The sequence below is a fragment of the Hemibagrus wyckioides genome, linkage group LG26, assembly GCF_019097595.1.
Source record: "Hemibagrus wyckioides isolate EC202008001 linkage group LG26, SWU_Hwy_1.0, whole genome shotgun sequence".
Lineage (NCBI taxonomy): Eukaryota > Metazoa > Chordata > Actinopteri > Siluriformes > Bagridae > Hemibagrus > Hemibagrus wyckioides.
The window spans coordinates 19,394,074-19,421,139 of NC_080735.1; the positions used below are offsets into that span (position 1 = coordinate 19,394,074).

Below are 27,066 nucleotides of genomic sequence, written 5' to 3' on the forward strand. Positions count from 1 at the left end.
AAGGGTTAGCGGATAGCATTATCATCAGGCGACATTTATGCCTTCAGTTGAAGTGTAATGTTTTATTAATAAAATATATGACTACAGCTGGGCAGTAGGTTTTGTCATGCGATTGGATGTGTTGCTGTTTCTCCTGTTTCCCACTAGATGGCGATATTTATTTGGCTAATTTTCTGTTTTCTTTTAATGTTATAGCAAGCAACTATATACACATAGAACCTCAAGCCAGATGCCACATGGCCTGTCTGTCTAAAATCCGAACTTTATGGATTTTTTATGGATTTCCATCATATTATTCCATATCACTGCAATATAACTAACAGATTTGACGTATAATTAATCTACTATTGGTCCGAGAAAATTTTGTACAAATTAGTGAAAGAAGAATAATGACATGCCTAAATGCCTTCCAGAGTTTCCCACCAAAGGAAGCGTCATCACTTGGTGCAAGTCACATGCATTTTCTATGAATCCTTTAAAGATTTTTATGCCTTCTTATAACAGAGTTGACCAGAACGTGTCCAGGGGCAGTCACAAAATGTGTTATTTTATTATGGAAATTACAAATAATACACAAAATATATATTTTATCCAATTGTTTATATAAATTAATAGAGGAAACACACTGAAAGGATGAAAATTAGACTTAATTATTTCATGATAATTCAAGTTGAATGTATGAATCATGAGGCAAAGACAGTCAATATTAGGTGTAGTGGGAGTTTTTAGTTAATATTTTCAAGACAAAATATCCCTAAATATTCATAAAAGCATTGATTTTAGTGATAGTTTAATGTAATTTGTGTTGTTATTCAACTGATTCAATAAAGACTTGTTTTTGAAAAATAATACACACACACACCACCTTCCTTTACATTTATAGCCCAATCTACCATCAGTAAAGAAATTAGTGACAGTTTTAAAGAATTTTATGTTCATATTGTCTCTGTCTCACCACCTGAGTTAAAAGTCAGTCATTTTTAAACACAAGGTTTCTTGTCTCTTCTTCATCGTCTTTTCAAACCGCAGATCTTTGTCCATACTACCATCTTTGGGGAAATAATAATAATCACTGATTCATGCACTCATTTCTGTTATGCTGGCTAAAGTTCTTGTCTTTTTGTTAGGTCATTTAAATGCTTGTGCTGTCAACTGTACAGAGGATGTCTAAGCTTTCTTTGTTTTGATGATGTGAATGTGCAGGAGCACAGCAGGCATTTTGACAGTGTGTGTGTGTGTGTTAATTAATATTAAGATAATTAATACCCTTCATCCTGATTGTGTATTGTCATAGTTAACACAAATCAGGACTGTTAAGTAAGCAATTAAAATGGAAACTGATGACAGATAAATTGGTCTAATATGGGCATGACTTTCATTTAAATAGTGGCTAAAACAGAAAGCATATTGTGGTAACAGTTACACATGGGACCAGATCTACAAACCTTTAGTTCTTATAGCTGCTTTAGTTTGATGTAAGCCACTATTAAAAATTGCCCAACTATGAAGAATGTACAATCGGTTGTACAGCTGATTTAACAAATGATGAACATGTAACAGATTCAAAGAAAGACATTTTATTCAGTGTTCTACTTTTAGATATTACAGAAAGCGTGAGAGAGGACAGGATAAAGGTTATGATGAATAGTTGCTTAGGTGTGTAATGGCAATAAATTCACCATCACAGTAATAGAAAAGAAGTTTTGAAAGTTGTATAGAAAAAAACAAAATATATGTTTATGTAGTGCATCCAAAGTCTTTAAGCATTTGAGACAGTGCAGTGATGCCGATGTGTTGCGATCTGTATGCTGCAGTTTGACCTTCCTGGTCCGTGGGCCAGTATTCAATCCAAGTCTGCTCGCCCAAGATGTACTGCAGCCTGACAAGAACAAATGATACAAATGTGAGCTCATTCACACAGATAACATTATTAACAAACTTATCTGAAAACTACAGAGATTTCTGTTTTCCCTCTTTAACTACTTTAGATTCAGCCCATGATGACTGTGGTGAACATACTTGTCATCTATCCTTGGGAGGTCAACACTGTGGCCCATGATGAGGTAGCTCTTGCCTTCCACAAATCCAAAAGACTCTCTGCAATTAGCATGACCCATGAAGGTCCTCATTTTGTCATGTACATCATGGTCAGTACCTGTAGAATAAAACCCAAACACATGCATTTGTATGGAAACACTGGATCCTTTGTTAGATTGACATTGATAGAGAGAGTCAAATAAAAAACTGTCTGTCATGAGCGTTGGCAACGTTTATAGAATCTCCAGACCAGATAGCATTAAAACTATGTTATGGACTCCAACTTTCATGGCATGTAAATATCCATAAATTCTAATTATGTAGTTTGTAGCCTTTGATAAGACAGGGGCCTTTCTGTGTGGCGTTTGCATGATCTTCCTGTGCCTGTGTGGGTTTACTCTGGGTACTCTGGTTTCCTCCCACAGTCCAAAAACATGTACATTAGATTGATTGGGTATTCTAAATTGCCCATAGGAGTGAGTGTCTATGTGTGGCCCTGTGATGGACTGGTGACCTGTCCAGGGTGTACCCCTGCCTTTCGCCCAATGCTGGGATAGGCTCCAGCAGATCCCCGTGACCCTAATTAGGATAAATGGAGTTAAATAAAGTTACTGTAACTCCACTGTACTGTACTGTAACGATCCTCTTTACTTTCCTTACACACTGTTAGGCTCTTTCATCATTGTCGTTGATCATAACTACCATTGTGTCATCCATGAATTTGATAATGACATTTCACAAACTGTTTGTGGCCACCAAGTCATAGGTGTATCAGGTATACAGGGGAGGTCTGAGAACAAACTTTGTGGAGTTCCAGTGTTGAGTGTCAGCAGGGAGGAGTTGTTGCTCCCCATACTGCCACCTGATGTCTACCTGACAGGAAGCCTAGGATCCAGCTGCACCGGGTCTTATAATAATAATAATGATGATAATAATAATAATAATTTTTAATAATAATGTCTTTTCAGTTATCATTTTTCATCATTCAAATTTTGCTCATAAAATTTTAAGATTTTAATTATTTAAATCAAAATCATGAAGCCAGTATTGTGAATCAAATCCAACCATGACTGGTGTATATAGGTATAACATAGACATTAAGAATAAATTCAGCATTTCCATCATTTTTGTAAATTTGGCAGAAATTTTGTTTTGTTTGAGTTACACAAACATTTATGCAGAACTTCTCTAAACAATGGATGAATGATGCCCAATTTTGTGAAATGTCTATGAAATATGTTAGTTCCTGTTATTTCATATGTGTTCCAACACCAGTCTCTCTTTATCACTACATCACACTATGTATTGCTAAAAACAAGCATAACCCTGAGTTTGGTTTTAATTGTGTAGTTTTTGATGTGAGTGATGCACTGTTCTACATTACAGATACATTACTGTGATCTACTGTCATACAGATAAATAAAACTTACCTTCTTTCAGGACATCTTCAATCTTCATTTCATAATAATCTGTGTTTGGTCTCTGGTCCACTCTTATGAATTTCACTTTATAAACTGAAAAATACAATATTTATTAATTTATGTTATTTATATTATTTATTTAAACATTATTTTATTTGCTATTATACTTGTCTTATTATATATTAAAGCTTGACTTGAGTGAGCAATGTGTGCAGATAGCATGTATTTTTGAATCTGGTGTTTAAATAATTGTCGATGTTTACCGTAATCCATGCCGGCTTCACAAGCTGTGTTCTCTCGATCTCCCTCAGCAATATTCCTTTTTTTCTGTATACTGCAGTTTTCTGTCAGGGAATATAGACCATTTCTCTCTTACACAATTGGACAAAATATATCTTTATTATATCTGATTAATTTAGTTTATATTGATTATCTTTGTCAGCTGTAAATGTGTGTACCTTCAGCACACTGGCACAGATCCTTCTGGTCACTGCACAATCTGTTCAGGGTTCCATCTTTCTTTGTAGGATGGAAGAACTTAACACAGCGTTCCCCTAAGAAGAACACAAAGGTTTTCTTGAATGTATATGTGTGTGTTTGTGCATGCCTGTGTGTGGCTTTGTGTGCACATTATTTACCTGGAGAGTAGTACTCGTACACACTGACAGCAGCAGGTTGAAGCAAAGCGGCGTTATTTATCTTGTGCACTCTGAAAACAATCCTGTCTGGCAATTTGTGTGATACCTGACAAGAGAGCAAATCAGCTTCAACAGAGGAGCTTTTACAGTTTTGTAATAATTCAAATACTGAAAAAACACCCCTTCAATATACCTTGTCTAAATACATGATGAGGGAGCCTCGTTCTGAAAGCTGTCTGTCCATCTCAAACTTCTGTATGTATTTGTCTGCCCCAGTGGTTAGCTAAGATTATGAGTGTCAAAAAGTCAGACATTGCCTTCTATGAAAAGATTTCTCATGCTTATTGTACAGAAATGATCGGAATTATCTGAGTATATTTCAGATTTCTGCTTACATCTGCAAGATCATTTTCATCCACCACGAATCCTGTTAGGATGCCGATATCCAAAATAGTCATAGTGGCATCTCTTTCTGGATCCTTAAATCTGAAATGATGGAAGAAAGGTTAATTTCACATTCTAAATGGACAGTGCATTAAGTTTTAATATTTAAATAAAAAATGTGAAATGATATAAATAATAATGGAAATCAACTAATGAATGTGTAGAACTACATGCTCTTTTGCTTACAGAATGTCAATGCCGACCTCATAACTTTCTTCTGCACCTGGGTATGATACTGAGAGAGAAATTATAGAGCAGCAAAACATTATAGCATGGATATTTTAAATATTTCAGAAATGATTACAATATATTTTGGCATCACAAATGGAAATAGAGTTGAATGCAGGGATTTAAACATGAGGTAAAACTTACCCTCTGCTTCTTTTCTCATTTCAACTGAAAGCTCATATTTTTGGCAGTCACTTTTCTTTTCTGTGGGTCTAGCATAATAAAGTGTCATTACCTATGAAAGAGAGGAATTAGGGACAAATTATTGTTTTGTAATAAATCAACTACAAACACAAAACAAAGGATTTTCTTGAAATGGAAACTCACTTTGAGAACTCCAGCACCAGTTCCTTTAGCTGTAACATTAAACTCTTGCCTGAGCTGAACCTGTAAAAGTCCAGATACAGAAACATTCTAATTAGTCTTCATTTTACCATAATATACGACAGAGATCTAAAAAGTTGCAGGGTGAGAGGTATCGAAATTTTGCCCTCTCTGGTACAAAACGCTATTTCGCAAAACAGGTGGAAGAAGATTTTGTAAAGGTGTGAGAGTAACTGCTGACTCTGGGAGGCAACTTAGACAATTGGTGTAATTAGTGTGGTGACATTGTTTAGAATGTGGCCTAAAGTGTGAAATATATATATTGGATTCTACACATCCCTTTTGAAATTGCAACTTACTAAAAACAATAAGAATCATTTTGGGGGAGAAATTTTAAAATAAATAATGCACAATAACCTGGTTGCATAAGTGTGTACATCCCTCAACTAATTCTTGGTTTAAGCATTGTTAGATTTGATCAGTTTGGCACATCCTAAGTTAGCAATTTTTTGTTACTCTTCCTTATATGAACTCTGACAGATCAGTTGTCCATCTATCTCCTGTCAGACACCCCAGATTAGATTTGGGTGCCATCATGCTGAAATTCCTTATAGGTGTTAAGCAGCAACCTTAAGGTTTAGTCCCAGAATTGACTGGTATTTGGAGCTATTAATTATTCTGTCCTCCCTGATTATATCATCAGTTTCAGCTGAACAAAAGCAATCTCAAAGCATGATGCTGCCACCTCCTTGCCTCACTTTGAGGATTGTGATCTTTTGTTGAGGTGCTGTGGTTTTATTTTAAACAAAACTTTTGTCCCACATTATTATTTTTAGATATATTAGATATATTTAGATATATTTTTGACAGCTTAAACTTGACTTTTTGCCAAGATGACAGCTTGAATATTTTTCTTTGGATATATATAAAAAAGCTAACGATCTTGCAACCCTACCCCATAACCGAGATATATGAAAAATTCAGGAAATTGTCACATGTAGGAGCAACCCAACACTCGGCAGAAATTTCTGCTGTTGCTTACTGTTGCTGTAGGCCCCTTGGCAGCTTCCCTAAACAAATTTCTACTAGGCTTCTAATTAGTTTTGGAGGGACATCCTATTCTTAGTAATGCCATTCTTATGCCATAGTTTCTATACTTGTTGATTTTTTTACAGTGTCCCATGATGTCAAATACCTTGGACCTTTACATCACAAAAACCTGCCAGGGGTGTGTTGATTTCTAATATCCACTGTATTATCCATATCAGATGAGAACATAGCACAAACTAGTAGTAGCAAGCAATACATATATACACTGTATATACACTATATTGCCACAAGTATTTGCTCACCTGCCTTGACTCGCATATGAACTTAAGTGACATCCCATTCCTAATCCATAGGGTTCAATATGACGTCGGTCCACCCTTTGCAGCTATAACAGCTTCAACTCTTCTGGGAAGGCTGTCCACAAGGTTTAGGAGTGTGTTTATGGGAATTTTTGACCATTCTTCCAGAAGCACATTTGTGAGGTCACACACTGATGTTGGACGAGAAGGCCTGGCTCTCAGTCTCCGCTCTAATTCATCCCAAAGGTGTTCTATCGGGTTGAGGTCAGGACTCTGTGCAGGTCAGTCAAGTTCATCCACACCAGACTCTGTCATCCATGTCTTTATGGACCTTGCTTTGGTCACTGGTGCACAGTCATGTTGGAAGAGGAAGGGGCCAGCTCCAAACTGTTCCCACAAAGTTGGGAGCATGGAATTGTCCAAAATGTCTTGGTATGCTGAAGCATTCAGAGTTCCTTTCACTGGAACTAAAGGGCCAAGCCCAGCTCCTGAAAAACAACCCCACAACATAATCCCCCCTCCACCAAACTTTACACTTGGCACAATGCAGTCAGACAAGTACCGTTCTCCTGGCAACCGCCAAACCCAGACTCGTCCATCAGATTGCCAGATGGAGAAGCGCGATTCGTCCCTCCAGAGAACGCGTCTCCACTGCTCTAGAGTCCAGTGGCGGCGTGCTTTACACCACTGCATCCGACGCTTTGCATTGCACTTGGTGATGTATGGCTTGGATGCAGCTGCTCGGCCATGGAAACCCATTCCATGAAGCTCTCTGCGCACTGTTCTTGAGCTAATCTGAAGGCCACATGAAGTTTGGAGGTCTGTAGCGATTGACTCTGCAGAAAGTTGGCGACCTCTTCGCACTATGCGCCTCAGCATCCGCTGACCCCGCTCCGTCAGTTTACGTGGCCTACCACTTCGTGGCTGAGTTGCTGTCGTTCCCAAACACTTCCACGTTCTTATAATACAGCTGACAGTTGACTGTGGAATATTTAGGAGCGAGGAAATTTCACGACTGGATTTGTTGCACAGGTGGCATCCTATCACAGTTCCACGCTGGAATTCACTGAGCTCCTGAGAGCGACCCATTCTTTCACAAATGTTTGTAAAAACAGTCTGCATGCCTAGGTGCTTGATTTTATACACCTGTGGCCATGGAAGTGATTGGAACACCTGATTCTGATTATTTGGATGGGTGAGCGAATACTTTTGGCAATATAGTGTATATATTTTTAACAAATTGCTATGCTTACTAGCTTCAATTCTCTGTTTTCCTCAAAACAATTGTCTTTAATATCTGCTCCATAAAACACTAGCATAATAAACAGTAAATTTGCTTTGTTATAACTGAAAATAACCTTGTCTGAGCGTGTAAGATGTGCGCTGTCCTTGCTGAATTTCCATTTGATGGGACGACTTCGTCCACTCACGCTCACTTCCACATCAAGGTCTGCATTCTGATGATCTCTTACTTGTTTATAATACTCAGCCACTGCTTGGAACACCATTATGGTTGCCTAGTTGACATGTAAAAGCAAAGAGGATTCAGTACAATCTCGGATTAAAAATCTCTATCGTTTGCTTAAAGTGATTCCATCAAACAAAACTAATTTATTGTCCTTCATAAACAGCTGGTAACATAAATTCTTGATAAACAAAAAATCCATCTGTTTAGCATACTCAGTAAGTTTCCAACTGGAAGGAAAAACAGAAAAACCTGTCAATCTACCTGGGTGGTGCCATGACCGCCATAATGACTGCTCTGCCTATTGAGCCAATGAACAGCTTTTCCTGCTGCATCAAACTCCTTGGCTTTTACCAGAGCCAGCAAGGCATACGCTGTTGCCTCCAGGGAGAAGTGATGTCCTCCAGCAACTTGCCAGAAAGCACCGTCTGTGCATAAGATATGAATGAAATTAAATTGTGCTTTCTTCAGGACTGAACTAATATGATATTAAGATTTACTGACCTCCAGAGGAAGCTTGCAGCAGGCGCTGTTTGTTAAACCTGCCAGCATTGGCCAAGGCATAGGAAGACATTGCAATTGCATATGGATTGGTCAAAGAAGGAAGTCTGTTTTGCAAATACTCAGTGGCCTTCCTGGAAGACTCTGGAAGACTCTAAATGACCAAAATAGGTAGAATTATAGACAGAATTCAACAAAAACTGGTCAGTGTGCTTGATTGTTTTGGACTATTAGATATGCAGATATATGGTGTGAAATATGTTGACATACTCCAACTGATTTAGCACAAAGATGGTTTCCTTCTTGCAGGGCAATCAAGACAAATGCTGTCAGAGATGCATCAGCATCTTTCCCTCGTACATCACCCTGGAATAGCACAGAAAATTCTTAACAGTATACATAAGTATACAAGATTTCTAAAAAATGGTTGATGTGAAGGTTTTTATACATGGCACTAATTTAAGACAAAACAACTATAAGCTCTACTTACAACCATCTCTGCATGATACACTGGGGCATTTTCTTTAAATAAGCCATTTGGCATCTGTCCATGCAGATTCAACCACTTGAGAGCACTGCAAAGAATTTCTTCATTTATGGTAATGAGGTCACTGGCCAGAGCAAAGACTTTGGCCACGTATGCAGTCAACCTTTAACACAGAAAACAAGCAGTCAGCATATCGCCTAGGATTGAAAAATGGACGAATTATCCAAAATTTGATTGGTCTCTTACCATGTGCTGCTAGGTGTATGAATCCATGCAGCATAAGAACCATCAGGTTTACGGAATGTAAGTTCTCGTTCATATCCTAAAAGTATGTGAGAAGGAAGGTTAATATTCTTAGTCAAAGCAGTGCAAATACGGAAGACTTTCGCATACACATGCCCTGATACAAGCACCAAACCATCTAATGTCTTCCAAAAAAATAAAAAATAAAATAAAATAAAATACAACTGTGAGCCATTTTATTAATAGCACCTCAAAAACATATAAACTAAAGGCAGTAACATTTAGTATCTCCAAACTGTGGATCCAGACAATACTGACATTCTCGTACATACGTACATTCTAAGCACCAAAAACACTATCAGCCCAATAAAATAAAGCTAAACCCCAATCTTCTAGCATGATGCTGTGGCATAGCAGGTGGTGTTAATGCCTCACAGGTTTAGGATTGACCATGACTCTGACAAGAATAAAGTAAGAATGATTTAATGTAATTTTCTATAGCTTATGGTCTATGGTCTTTTTAGGCTTATTTAGATACCAGAAAGAATTCTGTATTAAAAAGAAAAGAAGTATGCAATATTCATTTGGCAAATATTGCAAAGCAGACCTTTATGTTTGCTGTATAGTGTAAGGAAAGAGTTTTCTCACCTGTCTGGATGTGCTTTATAGCCTCACTACGTCTCTGCAGGCCAACCCTTTCCCACTGGTTGGTGGTATCTAAGTAGTGTGTGGCAATTAGAGGCAATGTCATGAAGATCATGTTTTGCTCTCCACAGCCATGTGGTTGTACAATCAAGCGCCCCATAAAATCTCCACTGATGGCCTGTTCAATTGTCTGACTCACCTCCTGACCTGCAAATATATGAATAGAAAGATTGTTGTTAAAATGTATAAACAGACAACCCTCTTTGTGGCAGACATTATTATGTATTATACTGTCTAATGATTGTCTAAAAAGGACAATATAATTGCAAAATAATATGGGAGGTGGACTATGAGTGTTTCCACCTACTCTCAGCTTTGGTTTCATCATATATAAAAAAGCTTTTTGAAACTTTTCATCCTTCAGCAAGATTGCACCTTGGACTGTGTGTAGTGCAGTAAGCAGTGGGACTCGAAAGCACACAGTATAGTTGTCATTTTTGCACATGTCATGGAGAACAGTTTTTCTGGTTTCATGTCTACCATGCATTTCAAACTAAATAAAATAGCTCAGACACCTCCCTGTAAAAACTTCTTAGATATTACTTATTTCTTGAAAAAAAAATTGTACTGCAGGGTCTAGTCCATAACTGCCAAGCTAGTAACAACTTTGTCCTCTTAAAGAGATGAAGCTATCCCACTATGTATGACTATATGATGATGATAATGAAAATGGACCCAAACCTGAATTGGTCCATATGGGCCTATATTTATGTGTTTGAGTTTGTTCTTACCAGCCACAGTGATGTAAGTTTGTGCAGGAGTGTTTGGAACCTGCCCAGGTGGTATTTCAGTCTTCAACGGCACAAATTGTACACCACCTATTCCAAAACACATAGAAAGAGCAAAAAAAAATTAAAACTTATTTTTGCATGCAAAAATGGAAAATCAGTATGTGCAGGATAAATGCTGACAAATACGTAACACAATAACATGAAGTGTTTGCTGTTGCTTAATTATAAAATTTAGAAGATCTCACCAGGCACTTTAGAGGGATTTAATTCCAAATTTTGTTCAGGGAGTTCAGTTAGCACACCTTCTGACTGAGCAAGGGAAAAAAGACCTTATGTTTATCAAAGCAGTGCATTTGATTGCATCATAGTATCATATAATTATTTTTGTATACATTTTTCTCACATCTGTAAGACAGTTCATGCATTTCTGTTTTCTTCAGCAACATGTAACTATTCCTTTAAAATTCAGCCCATTTCCAGTTAAGAGCTTTAACTAATTATGTCTTGGAAAATCACTCATACTCACCACCACCTTCAGGGTTTTCCGTACTCCATCATGAAGTGATGAACTAGCAGCCAGAACCTCTATGTGATACTCCCCTAGTTCCATGGGAATAATCACATATGGGATGGAAATTGTGGAATCAGCTTCAACATTAACTATGGAACGGTATTTCTTCTTCTTGCTGGCTACGCTACAAATATGCTCTGTCTCTAAGAACTCCACACGCACCTGGTGGGAAAAGGAAGTGAGACAAATGTCTTCAATGTGAGCAATGCATAAAATCCAGTCGGACAACATGAACAGAAATTCTACTGGACATTAATCTGAGCTCAGGATCGAAGTGAGAACCCTTGAGACAGCAACCGAAAATTCTGCAAAAACCTGCTAAATTTACTAAAACATATTAATATGTTGAACTGTGGACAAAAATAAAAATACCTTCTGTTTCCTACTGGAGAAGTTATGTAAAATAGCCTTGACTTCTAGTTGTTCATTGCGGACTGCTGAGTAAGGTAACTTGAGATCCACAAAGAAATCTTTTTTCACTGTTATTTCATAGGGCTCAGCCACACAGATGCCTACATGGAAAAAGCAATGTGTTTTAATATTTGCCATCATATGCCAGTCCTTGCAGGCATATATTTCAGATTTTTAACATATGATCATTGATAAAATCAAGATATCTTAGATCTATAAAGAGGATGTGACACTGACCATGGGTCTTAGACAGACTGATGGCTAGGATTTGCCAAGTAGTAATAGAGTCTTTTAGATAGTTTTTTTCCAACGTGAGGCTTGTTGTATGGCTTCAGTGAAACGGAAAAACAGAACAGTTATACCATTTACTTCCAGAATGCTTTGCAAAGAAGAATCTCAGATTATTGCATTTACCAGTGAGTGTTTCTTTGGCAGTCTGGCAGTTCTATGTCCTCCCACAGCCAACTCTCAGGGAACTGTGTTCGAGTAACAATTTCTTCAGAGCCTACGAAATCGTCATCATCATCTTGACCTGAACAAATTGATATTAAATCATGCCTTGGAGAAGAGGCAAATATTCACTTATCGATTTAACAATTCATCACCTTTATTTTTCATGCAGTTGATCAAATAAGATTTTCTAACAGGCATAGGTATGATAAAGACTATGGATAAACTATGGCTATGGCTAAATTTACTCTGTATTGAAGTACTGGACTGGCCAACTATGTTATGACCACATTTAGCCTAATCAATTAGGCCAATCAAAGCATTCATGGACAGTTTTTGGTGTAAAGCTAATAATTATTATTATTTTTTTTTTTTTTTAGAAACCTTTAACAACTGTAATAAAAGTAAATGACAAAGTGGGTACATACTGCGAGCCAAATGCAACAAGTCTTTCTGCTCATCCTTGTGTTTTTGGACCTCCTTACAACAGTCCAGGAAGGCCTGGACACACTCTGCACCATCCAAAATAAATGAAGCTCTCCGTTCACATGTGTAGCCCAGCCTGTTCTGCCTCAGACCGTCTGCACAGCATCTCTTCTGTTCATTTTTGTATTTAGAAACTTGAGAAAAATTATAAATGGTAATCATTAGTGATGCTCTGAGGATCCACCCTTAACCCCTTCACCATAAATCTATCTGTCTATGCCTGCCTGCCTCTCTAACTCCCTTTTATTTACAGAAAATATGTGGCAAGATTGAAATTAATGACAACTGAACAAAATTGGTGAATAAAAAGTCTTAGTTTCTTACTCAGCGTTTGGGTAACCTGGAGTAGAGTCTCTGCTCTCCGTTTTCTCTTCAGTGGGGTTGGACACTCAGGAGCTATGAAAAGAAGGAAAATTCTTAAAATAAAATGGCTTGTAGCTGAAGTATAGACCTGTAGTTTTTCGCCCATATTTTTGTTGTACATATGTAATACATTAAAAGTTAACAGATATAGTCCACATAATCTATCCCTGTCATTTAACAGCGAAAACCAAATATTAAATGGCCAAATATTTATGGACACCTTTATCATCACACTATAAGTGCTTGTTGTACATGCCATTCCAGATTTAAACCTTTTTTGCTGTTCTAAATACCTTCACTATTCTGGGAAGGGTTTTCACTAGATTTCGGAGCATGGCTGTGGGGATTTATCCATTCAGCCACAAGAACTTTGTGAAGACTGAGGTCAGACACTTGTGTTTGATGAAAAGACTGCAGTTGGCATTCTAGTTAATACCAGAGAGGGTGGTTGTGGTTTTGGCTACTTAGATCCATTTCAGGGAAATTATAATACAACTGCACACAAAGACATTCTAAAGAACTACATGATTCCTTCTTTTTCAACAAAAGAACCACAAATAGGCATGATGTTCAAGTATCCACAAACCATATGATGTAATTACTAATATGGTGAATTTTTACTTTACTTTACAAGTAAAGCTGTAACTAAGTTGGCTGGTGAGAGAACAAATGCTTACAGCTGCTATAACAGTTTAACATAGGGATAAGTTTAACTGTAAATGGGTTAAAAAAATATGCATTGTGATTCTTTAATAAATATTAATTCTAATTGTTGGGAAATTGCTGTTGTATTAGCAGAATGAAACTCTTGGGGATGTATTACTTATCTATTATAGCATGATGCTATAAATGTTTCATTTATAATTAAATATATGCTTTACCTGTTCTTTCATTGGTTCCTCCTAATTTGTCAGACTCAAACAATAGACCTGCATCATAGAAAACCCCCATACTGTCTTTACCACTGCCTGCTGTACAGCCAGTGTCATGCTTCTCAATAATGTCCCAGATCTATTAACAGAATAAAAAAAAAGATTAGAAAAAGAAATATTGTTACTGTAAATATGTTCAGTATATATTTTCTATAGCAAAGTTAGACTAGCTGGGTCTCACTACCAATCTGGGGACGCTGTTTTGAACACTTTACCTAATTCCTGAATTACCCAAACATAAAACAACATGAATAAGAGAATTTAAAACCTTGCCAGGTATTACTCACCTTGTTCTGTGTGAGTCTGTTCTTGTTGAGGATGAAGACAGCTTTATCCACAGCTACCAGACCAACCTTGGCTTTTGGATCTCCAGTAACTATTAAATGAAAGCCATCACCAGGCTCAAATGCCCTCTTGACATCTAAATGCTCCTTTACATCCAGTTTCAGCTAAATTACATAACATAAAGAAAGGATAAAGAGAAACAAAATATGTCATGAGTGAACAAATTCTATATCTGACCCACAAATGCTCTGATTGCCCTGGAAACTGAAAAGGGCAAAACATGGTAGCAAACAATGTACTAGCTTATGGCAAGCTAGTCAGCTAGTTAAGTGCTGACAAATGGAAAATGAGTTCATAAATTCCTGGGAAAGTGGTGTCTAAAAGTATTTCATGTAGCACAGTGTGTTTGGGAAACTCACTGGAACGTGGTGCAAATTTTGGCAATGAAAAAACTGAGGTTATTCTTTTATTGCATGTGCAAATATTATTCAAGACTGCCTAGCAATTGTATATCACCCCCAAATGTGATTGTCGAACATTCCATTCAGGAAAAAGCCTTTATTTTTCTCATATACATTAGAGCACAGTGAAATTCTTCTTTCACATATCCCAGCTTTGGAAGTTGGGGTCAGACATAATGCATTGCCCCAAAGCAAGGAAGGTTACGGGCCTTTCTTAGGTGCTACCACTTGAGCTACCTCTTGAGCTACCTCTGCCTTAGTAGTGAGTGAGTAGAAGAGTGATAATCTTCACTCTTCTTGATTATGGCTATAGACATTTGTCCATTTAGATATTCTCATCACAAAGATGATGGCACATATACATCGCGAGGCTCAGCGTTTCTTCAGATTTATCATATTAGTGGTTATTTTAACATATGACAGACAGTCGATACTTAATATCAATTACACGCACACAAACACTACCACCGGAGCCTTTTGTTCTGATGCCAGCAGAGAGGCCAAAAAACAAAGACAGGGGAGATGCAGGGAGCTGTGGGCTAAGCTAAGGATAAATCTACACCGACCAGCATGCAGAGTGTTTTTCACACCAATGTGTGGTCCCTTGTGAATAAAGTGAACGATCTCAGAATTTGGACACTTATTCAGAGACTGATAACGAAGTGCAACATAATGGTTTTCTCTGAAACTTGGCATCGGAAACAGTGTGCTGGAGATAGAAGGGCACACTATCTTCAGGGCTGATAGAGAAACACCAGCCACAGGTAAAAACAAAGGTGGGGTCTTGTGTATTTTTGTAGACAACGTCTCCTGCTTCACTCCAACGTCCAACCAGCTCTGCCTCACTCCCAGACAAGCTCAATCGCTTCCATTCTTGTTTTGAAAAGAGCAGACACTCACACTCTCCACCTCTAAAGTATATGCTACTCTAAGCAGGATGAATGCATGGAAAGCAGTTGGCCCTGATGGCATCCCTGGCAGAGGGTTTAGAGCCTGGGCGGAGGTCTTCAAGCACTCTACTGCAATGTCAATCAGTGACTCAATCAGGAAGAATCCTGTTGCACTCACCCCTGTCATAGCTAAGTGCTTTGAAAGACTGGTCCTCACCAACCTCAAAGCCTGTCTGCCTCCCACTCTGGATCCACACCGGTTTGCTTATGGCCCCAACAGGTCAACAGAGGATGCCATCTCCACAATGCTTTATTCTGTTCTGACTCACCTGGACATCCCCTGGACAACACCTATTCCAGGATTCGACACAGTCAACCTGACCAAGTTAATCTTGAAGATTAAACAGCTTGGCATCAATACTCCTCTCTGCAACAGGACCCTGGACAAACCCCAGGGAAGTGTATTGTCTCTTCTCTTACACTCCCACTTACCTACGAGTACATACCTGTGTATGCCTCCAATCAACTTGCAATCAAGTTTGCAGATGACACCACGGTGATGGGCCTGATCAGTAAAGCTGAGATGGCTTATACTGAGGAGATTAAGCACCTAGCTGCATGGTGTAGGGACAATAACCTGTAACTTAACACCAGGAAAACAAAGGAGGACGTTGTAGACTTCAGACATGCTGGGAATCACGCCCACGCTCCCACTGCACTGTTAATCTGTTTACTTACTTACTTTTTAATATACCTATTCATTATGCATCTTCGCATAGATAGATAGATAGATAGATAGATAGATAGATAGATAGATAGATAGATAGATAGATGTGTGTTTCCATATGTAGACTCCCTACAATGCTGATGAACTTAATGAATAATAAACATAATACTATTCAGTATAATATTTTAATATTTTTAAATCAGATTGCCTACCGTTCCCATGCATGTGTCCTTCACATCAACCCAGATGGAGTCAGACACAACTTCTAAGGATCCTATGTGATAATACGCAACCACTCGAAAAGAAGGAACCAGGTCCTTGGTGACAGGTAGAGACAGAGTTGCCAGCGAGTTCCCTCTTCTTTTAAACCTGTAGCCTTTTACAATCTGTCCTTTACTAAGGATCTGACACAAAGAGAAGCCCCAGTTAATTTATATAATAATAAACTAAGTTACCAAAGTTCAGTGTAGGTTTTAAGGTTAGGAAAAGGTTTTATTATTATTACACAAGCCAGTAAAAATACTTTACAATGTCACCAAGATCTTTAAATGTATATGTAAGAGATACCAACCACATAAGTTAAATCTTGATTGGAGACAGTGCTTTTGAAGTTCACATTGATGTTCAACTGAGCACCGATTTCCAATTCTGCAGCATCAACACTTAAATGTAGGTAATTGCCAGAGCCTCCTTTGGTGGTGTAAGGTTGGGCAGTCATCTTGTTTTCAGCTTGTCTTTCATCTGGTATGCCTTGGGCTGCAGTTCTTGCCTGGTTACATAGCAAAACCATTTTAGTTAGGTCTGAAATTTACAGAATGCTTTACTGCTATTGAAATACACCACTGCAGAAAAAGATATCTTGATCCAGCTACCAGCTTCCAAAACACCAGCAAATAATAATGCTACTGTAAGGCAAACATGTACTGATCAGTACAATTAACAGTCAATTAACAAGCAACCTGGAAAATAACTTAGCATCTGAAAAAGATGGTTTACCTGTTCAACCAGCTTGGCCTATGATTTTTTATGAGCTGGGACTTTTATGTTTGCTTATAAGTACTATTCCTGTGTAATTATTTTTTATTCCATAAATACAAGTTAAAACCCTACTGTATATGACTCACAGTGATTTGTAGAGGATTATTTCCTTCCTGGGTGTTCAGTGTGGCCTTGGCCATGCCGTTACTCTTGGTTACAGCCTTAACGTCACCAGGTTTGATCAGCACATCCAACTTTTCAGCAGGTGACTGGTCCGGATTGGTCACATAAACCTTTTCATACCCAGATCAGACATAAATTGTAATTGGTGTAATTCAAATAGTTTTTAATGAGATTTAAATGATACATCTAATAAAATGCTATATATAATATCATGGACATTTATTACATTTAATAACAGTAACACATCAACTCTAATTTTTTAAACATATTATCAAGTTCCCCAGCAAATTATTAAGTCACTTGTCAGTCTTGTCAAGATTATAAGGAGCTATAAAGGTATGCATACCGTGACATCGAAAGACATTCCAGGATGGAAGAATTTTGGGGTTCTCTTGAACTGGATGGTGTAGGGTGATGTTACAATTTGAATGCCGCCCTTCTCTGCTTCAACAATTTCACTACCTGAAATAATATTAATGATAAATAACGAAGGAGTCAGATTGCATTATGTTATGTGGGAATGTCGATAAAAATGAATACACACACACTTTCTGGGGTCTTACCAGTCTCAGTTAAAACACTGACTGAAATGTACAAAGAGCTTCCGACCAGCTTCTGAATATTAGGGAAGGAACGCTGGATCATATCTTTAGTGAGCTTGGCTTGTCCCTCTCCATTAAGAATCTATATGCAACATAAAATACTACACATAAGTAGTAGTAATATACAATTGTCTCTGTCACAAGAGTCACAGGTTCTCTGGTAGAGACTATAGATGTAAATCAGACCTGGGATCAAAAGTTGCACAGGTAGGTTTTCTTTCTGTGTAATATGAAGAAATTAATAATTTACAAGGTTTAGGCCTGGCCTACTTTGGGTTTAAATCTGAATTCAAGAAATTAACCAAACAGAAGTGACTGAATGAATCAGTGATTATTTCCTCACAGATGTTCTAAATTGAAATATTAGAAAGCTATGGAACTTACCTGTACTCTTTTTAAAGAGGCAGGCAGAGTGGTTTTAGTGTCATCAGTCTTAACGCCAAACACCACAAACGCAACACCAGTCACATCTTTTCCAAACAGGTACCTTCATGTAATTCCCAAATGTTAGATGATGCACAGAATTGGATTAGAGTAATTTATTGTCTTTGTCATGTTCTACTTACTTGGCAGTTATATCAACACTGAGATCCTCATCATCCACATAGAAAAAAGGTTTGGATGGTTTTAATGCTACCTCAAAGCTCGGTAACACTGCAAAGTGAAAAGCAACATGTAAACACACACGTAGACAAAACAAAAGTAGGGTGGTTTTGTAGTCGAATTATAAATCTTACCATATTCTTTAACTTCAAATTCAGCAGTGAAGTTCTTCTGTGGGGTGTTTTTGTACCGTGTAGCTATAGTCCATATTCCAGATCTGTTAAAAAAAAGGATATAATATAGTATAATAATAATAATAATAATAATAATAATAATAATAATAATATAATAGTGCAAACATTATTACATATAAACATAATCCAGTATAATGACTGTTTTCTAACACTTCATATCAGAAATATTAATGCAGTGGACTAACTTTGCAACTTCAGGGATGCTGTATGACCCTTTTATGGTTCCTTCCTTAGGAAAGATTGTGTCCCTGTTAATTGTGATACCTTGAGGATTCTTGGGGAAAAAATAAAAATAAAAAAATAATTGTGATATCATTCAAATATCTTACAGAAAATACATAATGGAGAGATAAGCAGATCAGAATATACAGTATTTGTACCTCAGGATGAAATAATAGAAACAATTAGAAACTATTGAGTGGATAAAACCCCAGCTGAGCTGTTTGAGCACTTACTATGATTTCCACATAGATTCCTACACTCGTGTCAACAGGCTGCAGATCAGGAGTCATTGGGAAGATTCTGTAAAAAACTGGAACAAAGATGATTCATTCGCCTTGTATTAGAACACCCACACTGAACATGATTTCGGCCAAAAAATCTTTTGACTCTGATGAAAGCTTAATTAAAGAAAGAAAGAAAGGAATACTATATATTTTATGACGTATATATTAAATTATGTATTGATATATTCATATATCAATACATATATACGATATATATTGTATATATATATATATATATATATATATACGATAATTCAATATTGATATATATTTAAAGAAATATATATGTTACTGTTTTACCTGTTGTTCCCGGTGTGTAGATGCTCTTGTCTGTCTGAACGAACATGTAGCCAGACTGAAACGATACTAGGACCACTTTCTCGAGCACTTTAGAAGGAAACTCAGCCTGCAGATACACATACTGCTTCTCCAGTGGGTCATCATTAAAGAAGCCCTTATTGTCAGGAATCTGAACCAAAGGAAAATTACACACTTAATTCTCAATAAATATACAGATGAATAATCTACTACACACCACCTAAAATGCATTCTGTTTCAGACTAAATTTCTGAAACATTTTTATGTATATAAAATTTTATTTTATTTATTTTTTGTTGTTTTGACACAAGAAAGGATTTAACAGTAGCTATTAATGTGAAGCATGGACTGCTTGTCACAAAATGAAGGTGAATGCAAGTAAATTTTTTATTTTAATTGCACAAAAGTGAACAAAACAAACTAATTTCCAGGAGCAGGAGAATATGAATAGCAAAACAAAACGAAACAAAAACACTTGGTATCAAAGAAACAGTAAAATCCAGAAACCTGAATAAGGTGATTTATGGACTAATACACAATAGATGATCATGATCAGAGGTAAATGGAAAACACAACAGCATCATGAAGTTCAAAAAGGTTTAATAGGTTGCCCTCCAGTGGTCATTTGTGGAAATGTCCGGGCTAGCCGTGACACTGGGGTCAGCGATTTTATTATTATTACTGTAAACATCAGACGTGGCATTATTGAAGTAATAATTACTAGTAATAATTTGCAGTGAAATGGGGAAAAAAAAGAACCTCTTTGGGGACCCCTGGTTAAAATACAGCTCATATCATATTTTACATTGTGTTACACTGTATTTAACTGTCCACTCCTTAAAGTGGAGAAATAAATACTAATATAGGGAATAAATAAATCCCTTGTTAAAGGCCTAGACATGCATGGATACTGTTCATTTTGTCCAGTAATCTTAGAGAACCCACCTTTATGTCTACAATTCCCTGGTAGTTGTTAGCAGCAGTGAGGTCGACTGATGCAGTTGTCAGTTCTGAAGTTTTCTTTGGGTGATTCTTCACACTGATCCTCACATTGAAGTGATTTCCACTATAATCCTGAGCTTCTACAAACACTTTCTCAGGTGTGCCCACCCTCAGCAGGTTCGGGGCCACCATGACATTGCTGTTATGACATTAAGGAAAAGTTTTACTGTAGAGTAAAAGTATATTAGAATGTGATATTTAGAGTGATTCCATGTATTACTTTACAAAACATTAGGTAAAGATAAAAGACATTTTATACACAGATATATTTACTTCATTATCAACCTATGTGTATGTTTCACATAAATCACTTTAAAACACGTCTGACATCTGAGTGGTGCACCAGGAAAGTGCTCTTCAATTTCATAAGTAGATTTGGAGTTCTGACATCAGTAGAGCTTAATTGGACATGCTTTCATTGTGGGAGGGGCCTATTCTCTCTCTCATCTGTCACTCACAGCAACACTAGCTCAAGAGCTCATGTGCACAGAAGAGGATGGACAGCGCTTTCCTCCAAGTGTGTGATTCAGCAGAATCTATAGTTCAGCCCTCCACATTTGGTAGCTGTTACATAATATGGGTGGACAGTTAGATAGTGGGTGGGATTTGGCAGGTGACTAAAATAGGGAAAAAATGGGGAAAAAAATGGGAAAAACACCCAACGTAAATTTCTCAAAACCAGGATTTTTCCTTGTGCGCTATAATTACAGCTTTTATAACTTTATCTTGAACTATAATCAATAAAATACTTTCAAGATAAGTATCAAATATCTGTGTGAAAAGAATGTAAATGTACAAAATGTTATTGTCTACGGTCAGGTAAAGACATGAGATCATTTAACAATGTAAACAATTTGATCAGGTGTGAAAAATAAAAGCACATGTACTACACATGAAACAAAATGAGAAAAATCATACGTATGAATAATATGAAATAACAAAATGTGAAAAACTGTGTGGAACAATAAGAGTCGGTGCACTGCTAAGTTAATGTTAGTCTGTGTGTGTGTGTGTGTGTGTGTATGTATACTCACAGGTCACATAGTGTGAGCAAGGGAAAAGATAGAAGCACAGCCGTCAGCCACACCCGGTCTACATGCATCCTGCCTGCTGGTCCGAGCTCAGTCTGAGGATGTGTGTGTTATCAAGCAGTATCACAGCTTTTATACCAACCTTATACACACCAGCTACAGAACACCTCTCCCTCTCTGTGATTATGAAACACTGACATTGGGGGAGTTAAGTGATGGGACGAGGTGCAGTGGTGTTTCAACAGAATGGAAAAAACAAACTTTTAGAGATAAGCTCAATCCTGGCATTTACTCCTCACTGCCTCTACTTCATATTGTGCAATACACAAAGTTTAAACACACACACACACACACACGCAAATGTGCTGACATAAAAAGATCTGTGAAGAACATTTATACTTTTAAAGAGATTTGCACGAATCTGAACATTTCACCAAACTAATTATAATTCTTGAATTTAAAAGTACATGGTCTATTTCCTTATCTTATACTGGATATATTTGTTTCTAAATTATTTATTAATGTAGTGTTTCCTCTTTATAAATTATTGCAGATTGCAGGCTTTATTGCCTAAATCTTTCTTAGATACATTTAAGGTGAATATATATTTATTTTTCTTGAAATTTTACTAAATCGATAAAATCAGTTAAAATCACTAAGATTTTTCTTTCTGTTTATAAAACTTTTACGATGCAGTTTTTTAATATTAATATATTTTTCTTTTTGTAAAACTTGCATTAAAGCGCTGTTTTTTCTAGAAATAAATTTCTATGTTAACTATATTATTTATTTACTGCATTTTTCTGAAATCTGTTTGATCAGACTGTGATACAGGCCACCCCATCCCTCTCACCCAAGACATTAACAGGAACCTCATATGCCTTTGCCTAGTCACGTATCCACTATATTAACTCTTGTTTGCTATTATTTTCTGCAGGATTGTACCCGTTCCTGGGTCTGAAGTATCTTTCTGCTATGGCTTTGCTGCACAGAGGCATGTGAAGGGTTAATCCAGCACAGTTCCTGTAAATTGGCTGAACTGCAGGCATCTTGTTGTGTCAATTTAACCTTTGATCATTTGAAACAGGAAATCTTTATTTAAAACTGTGTGAAAGATGAATATTTCCACCTGACAGACGCATTATACACTGATTTTAGCTTGCTGCCAAATTTAAAATTCATTTACATGCTGTGTGTGTGTATGAGAGAGAGAGAGTGTGTGTGTGTGTGTGTGTGTGTACAGACAGAGAGAGAGAGAGAGAGAGAGAGAGAGAGAAGGAGAGAGAGAGAGCCAGAAAGAGACAAATCCAGGCAAAACCATGTATACTCTTTGACTAAGTCAGACCTTCAAACCTGATCTACTCAGATTTAAATTCATGCTGTTTCCAACTTTATACAAAGAGGCTACAAAAATAATGAAAGTACCAGAGACAAACAGCAGAGGTTTTATTTGTTAACTTCATAGGAGATCATGGTTCTTTTGCTTAGAATCTAGATCAAACATAGAATATCTGACTCCCAAGTGGTGCAACACAGAAGTTCATTCTTTCAGCAGGAGATTGTGAGTTTGAAATCTGACAATGACACAGCCATCCAAGTCATGTGAGCAAAATTGTCCATGCTCTCTGGGTGGGAGTGGCCTATTTTCTCTCACCTGTCAATCATAGCGGCTCTAGCTCATGAGCTCCTGTGTGTGATGCAGTGTAAGCAACAGTTCAGCCCTTCACATTCGGTAGCTGCAGTAGCAGATTTTAATACATTTTTCTGTTTGTAAATCATTTATTAATGTCATTTTGATAAACATATTTCTCTATTAACTATTTTCTGAAATCTGTTTGATTAGACTGTGATACAGGCCACCCCACCCCTCTCACCCAAAACATTTACTCAAACCTCATAGGCCTTTGGCCAGTCACATATCCAGGAGAATAACACCTGTTTGATATTACTAGGGAGTAATATCAAAGGATTGATAGGGAGGATTGTACCAACCCGTTCCTGGGTCTAAGGGATCTTCATGCCTTTGCTGCACAGAAGCATGTGAAGGGTTAATCCAGCACAGTTCCCGTAAATCAGCAGAATTGCTGGCATCTTCTTGTGTCAATTTAACCTCTGAACCTTTGGAACTCCCCACTAGGATTCTGTTATTGATTGCGTCTGGGCCAACAAGTGAAAGGCTTTTTTGGATTATTAATATTATCAAGCTTTTCACCTTGCAGAAACATTTGTACACTGAGGGCATAAGTGGTATATTTACAATGAATTAAAAATAAATATATACAGCTATGGATGTAGATATATACAGGGGAGTGTATATATTATGTACAGGAGGTGCAGTAGGTATTATAAATAGGGATATATGCACTCTATATATATGTACAAAACAATTTGCAGTGTATGGAGAAGACAGGTAAAAAAAATATATATTCAGAATAGATTATGATTCAGGGGCATCGCTAGGGATATTCATTCGTGGCTCGAACTCCGGATGATTTTAATCTAGCCCCGAGTGTTTTATCCCGAATTTTGCCACCGGAGTGTAGAGGAATTAATGAAATGTTGATCGGATGATCACTGTTACCGTTTACTGTACACGATTTTGACTGACATCTCTCTCCGCGCGCGCGCACACACACACACACACACACACACACACACACACACACACTAAAATACCGCGAGAGTGTGCGCTGGAATATTCTCTAGAACCGCTCTCGCGATACTTTAATGTCTTACACTTGTCGGTCTGCCTCTTTCACACCACGTGACTAAAACACCTTACAGCCCTTGAGCGGGACAGCAATTAAAAAAACGGTCAGAAAAACACAACAATCTTATTATTCAGATAAAAGTCTAACTTTTAATATTTAATGTTAACACAGTTGATAAAAGTAGGCTAAGAAATGTATGTTGTGTCAAAAAGGAGGCCCACTGTCTCTGATTCTGAAAACCCCTGACATATAGGACCCTTTTGATTATTATTCCATACCCAAGACGTACAAAAGCTTTAAATTAAATAAACCTAAAGATACACTATATTGCCAAAAGTATTCGCTCACCCATCCAAATAATCAGAATCAGGTGTTCCAATCACTTCCATGGCCACAGGTGTATAAAATCAAGCACCTAGGCATGCAGACTGTTTTTACAAACATTTGTGAAAGAATGGGTCGCTCTCAGGAGCTCAGTGAATTCCAGCGTGGAACTGTGATAGGACGCCACCTGTGCAACAAATCCAGTCGTGAAATTTCCTCTCTCCTAAATATTCCACAGTCAACTGTCAGCTGTATTATAAGAACGTGGAAGTGTTTGGGAACGACAGCAACTCAGCCACGAAGTGGTAGGCCACGTAAACTGACGGAGCGGGGTCAGCGGATGCTGAGGCGCATAGTGCGAAGAGGTCGCCAACTTTCTGCAGAGTCAATCGCTACAGACCTCCAAACTTCATGTGGCCTTCACATTAGCTCAAGAACAGTGCGCAGAGAGCTTCATGGAATGGGTTTCCATGGCCGAGCAGCTGCATCCAAGCCAAGCATCCAAGTGCAATGCAAAGCGTCGGATGCAGTGGTGTAAAGCACGCCGCCACTGGACTCTAGAGCAGTGGAGACGCGTTCTCTGGAGGGACGAATCGCGCTTCTCCATCTGGCAATCTGATGGACGAGTCTGGGTTTGGCGGTTGCCAGGAGAACGGTACTTGTCTGACTGCATTGTGCCAAGTGTAAAGTTTGGTGGAGGGGGGATTATGGTGTGGGGTTGTTTTTCAGGAGCTGGGCTTGGCCCCTTAGTTCCAGTGAAAGGAACTCTGAATGCTTCAGCATACCAAGACATTTTGGACAATTCCATGCTCCCAACTTTGTGGGAACAGTTTGGAGCTGGCCCCTTCCTCTTCCAACATGACTGTGCACCAGTGACCAAAGCAAGGTCCATAAAGACATGGATGACAGAGTCTGGTGTGGATGAACTTGACTGGCCTGCACAGAGTCCTGACCTCAACCCGATAGAACACCTTTGGGATGAATTAGAGCGGAGACTGAGAGCCAGGCCTTCTCGTCCAACATCATTGTGTGACCTCACAAATGCGCTTCTGGAAGAATGGTCAAAAATTCCCATAAACACACTCCTAAACCTTGTGGACAGCCTTCCCAGAAGAGTTGAAGCTGTTATAGCTGCAAAGGGTGGACCAACGTCATATTGAACCCTATGGATTAGGAATGGGATGTCACTTAAGTTCATATGCGAGTCAAGGCAGGTGAGCGAATACTTTTGGCAATATAGTGTAGATCTAAATAAAATATAAACTGTTAAAGCACTAAGACATTACAGTCTGAACATCATGACTTTCTATTATTCAACTAACACAGTATTTAAGTTAAAATACATACATGGCTTAGGTGAACAATGGACCAGAACAGACTCCATCATTCTGCTGTTCTGTCTGTTGATAAAGGAATTCTCAGCTCTATAAATACTAGTATGGTGATTGACCATTTTACTCAAGTCAAGTCTCGAAGATACTCTCTGATGATTCCACCCTCAAAAAAATAGGATAGAAAAGTCACCAAGAGCATGAAGTAGACAAGATACAAGCAGCAAGACAGATGAGAGAATGAGAGATGAGAGAACAATAAGAGAAGAGAAGAGAGACTGTTAAAAAAAGAAACAAAGAATAATTTATACAGTAGTGCAGCATAAATCAGGAATGAAATAAGAGGTGCACGTATAATATAGATTATTGTAAAATAATAAGAATAAAAAGGATCTACAGGACACTGCTTCACACACAAGCTGTAAAAGAGATAATTTACCTGTGAGAGAAAATGGAATGAATTTAATGAACTCCTTTTTTGGTAGCAAGACTCTGAAATGATGGGAGGAGTCAGAAAAAAGATTGAATGAAATTTTCTAAAGTTGCATACTGTTTGTGTTAATTTGTGTTCATTATTAAACAATATTACATAAAAATGCTCTTACAAAACATGTTATTCTTGCTTACCCCCTCTCCCTAATTAGTCCCTGATGTTTCGGGCTCATGTTTTCAAATCCTAGATACGCCCCTGACTTATGGCTAAAATAGTATGCAGTAATGCAAAAAAAACAAAAAAAACAAACAAAACAAAACATTATAGGTCATGCGTTGTGCAAGTATTTGTGTCTATGTGTTTGTATGTGTGTGTTTGAGAGAGAAAGACGTACAGAGACCGAGAAACAGAGCTAGTTCAGACCCTTAACCCTGAACGCTTCAGATTTCTGTTCATGCTATTTTTCTCTTAAGAAAGAAAAACTACAAAATTAATAAAAAATAAAGATGAGTTTGTTTTCTAAAAAACGGTCAGAAGCAGGTATGGGGGAAAAAAACCAATAAACACGTGGAAACAGTCCATAAATCGGACGGTATAGGTACGGATAGGAAACATTCTTCATAATTTAATGCATTACAAATGATGGAGGGGGAGATAATCTGAGTCATTTCAGTCCGTAGGATAGAATTGCTAGATTTAAT

The 27,066-nt window shown here is 37.7% G+C and overlaps 1 protein-coding gene across 1 annotated transcript; it reads right to left on the minus strand.

Moving 5' to 3' along the window:
• Window positions 1-1,561: 1,561 nt before the first annotated feature.
• On the minus strand, window positions 1,562-21,729 carry LOC131346874 (complement C3-like). The gene is made up of 41 exons (XM_058380600.1): window positions 21,570-21,729; window positions 20,479-20,674; window positions 19,516-19,684; window positions 19,165-19,241; window positions 18,895-18,983; window positions 18,650-18,732; window positions 18,479-18,566; window positions 18,297-18,399; window positions 17,874-17,994; window positions 17,657-17,772; window positions 17,274-17,420; window positions 16,721-16,918; window positions 16,362-16,553; window positions 14,074-14,235; window positions 13,736-13,865; window positions 12,816-12,887; window positions 12,434-12,625; window positions 11,970-12,087; window positions 11,793-11,884; window positions 11,517-11,656; window positions 11,100-11,306; window positions 10,819-10,882; window positions 10,574-10,660; window positions 9,786-9,989; window positions 9,141-9,216; window positions 8,898-9,057; window positions 8,678-8,773; window positions 8,411-8,561; window positions 8,171-8,334; window positions 7,800-7,958; window positions 5,096-5,155; window positions 4,913-5,003; window positions 4,727-4,775; window positions 4,492-4,582; window positions 4,290-4,379; window positions 4,097-4,202; window positions 3,917-4,012; window positions 3,722-3,802; window positions 3,468-3,551; window positions 2,020-2,155; window positions 1,562-1,879 (listed from the first exon to the last, which is right to left on the minus strand). Exons 1-41 carry the CDS (start codon window positions 21,635-21,637, stop codon window positions 1,738-1,740), a joined length of 4,947 nt encoding a protein of 1,648 aa, XP_058236583.1. The 5' UTR covers window positions 21,638-21,729; the 3' UTR covers window positions 1,562-1,737.
• Between the last annotated feature and the right edge of the window lie 5,337 nt (window positions 21,730-27,066).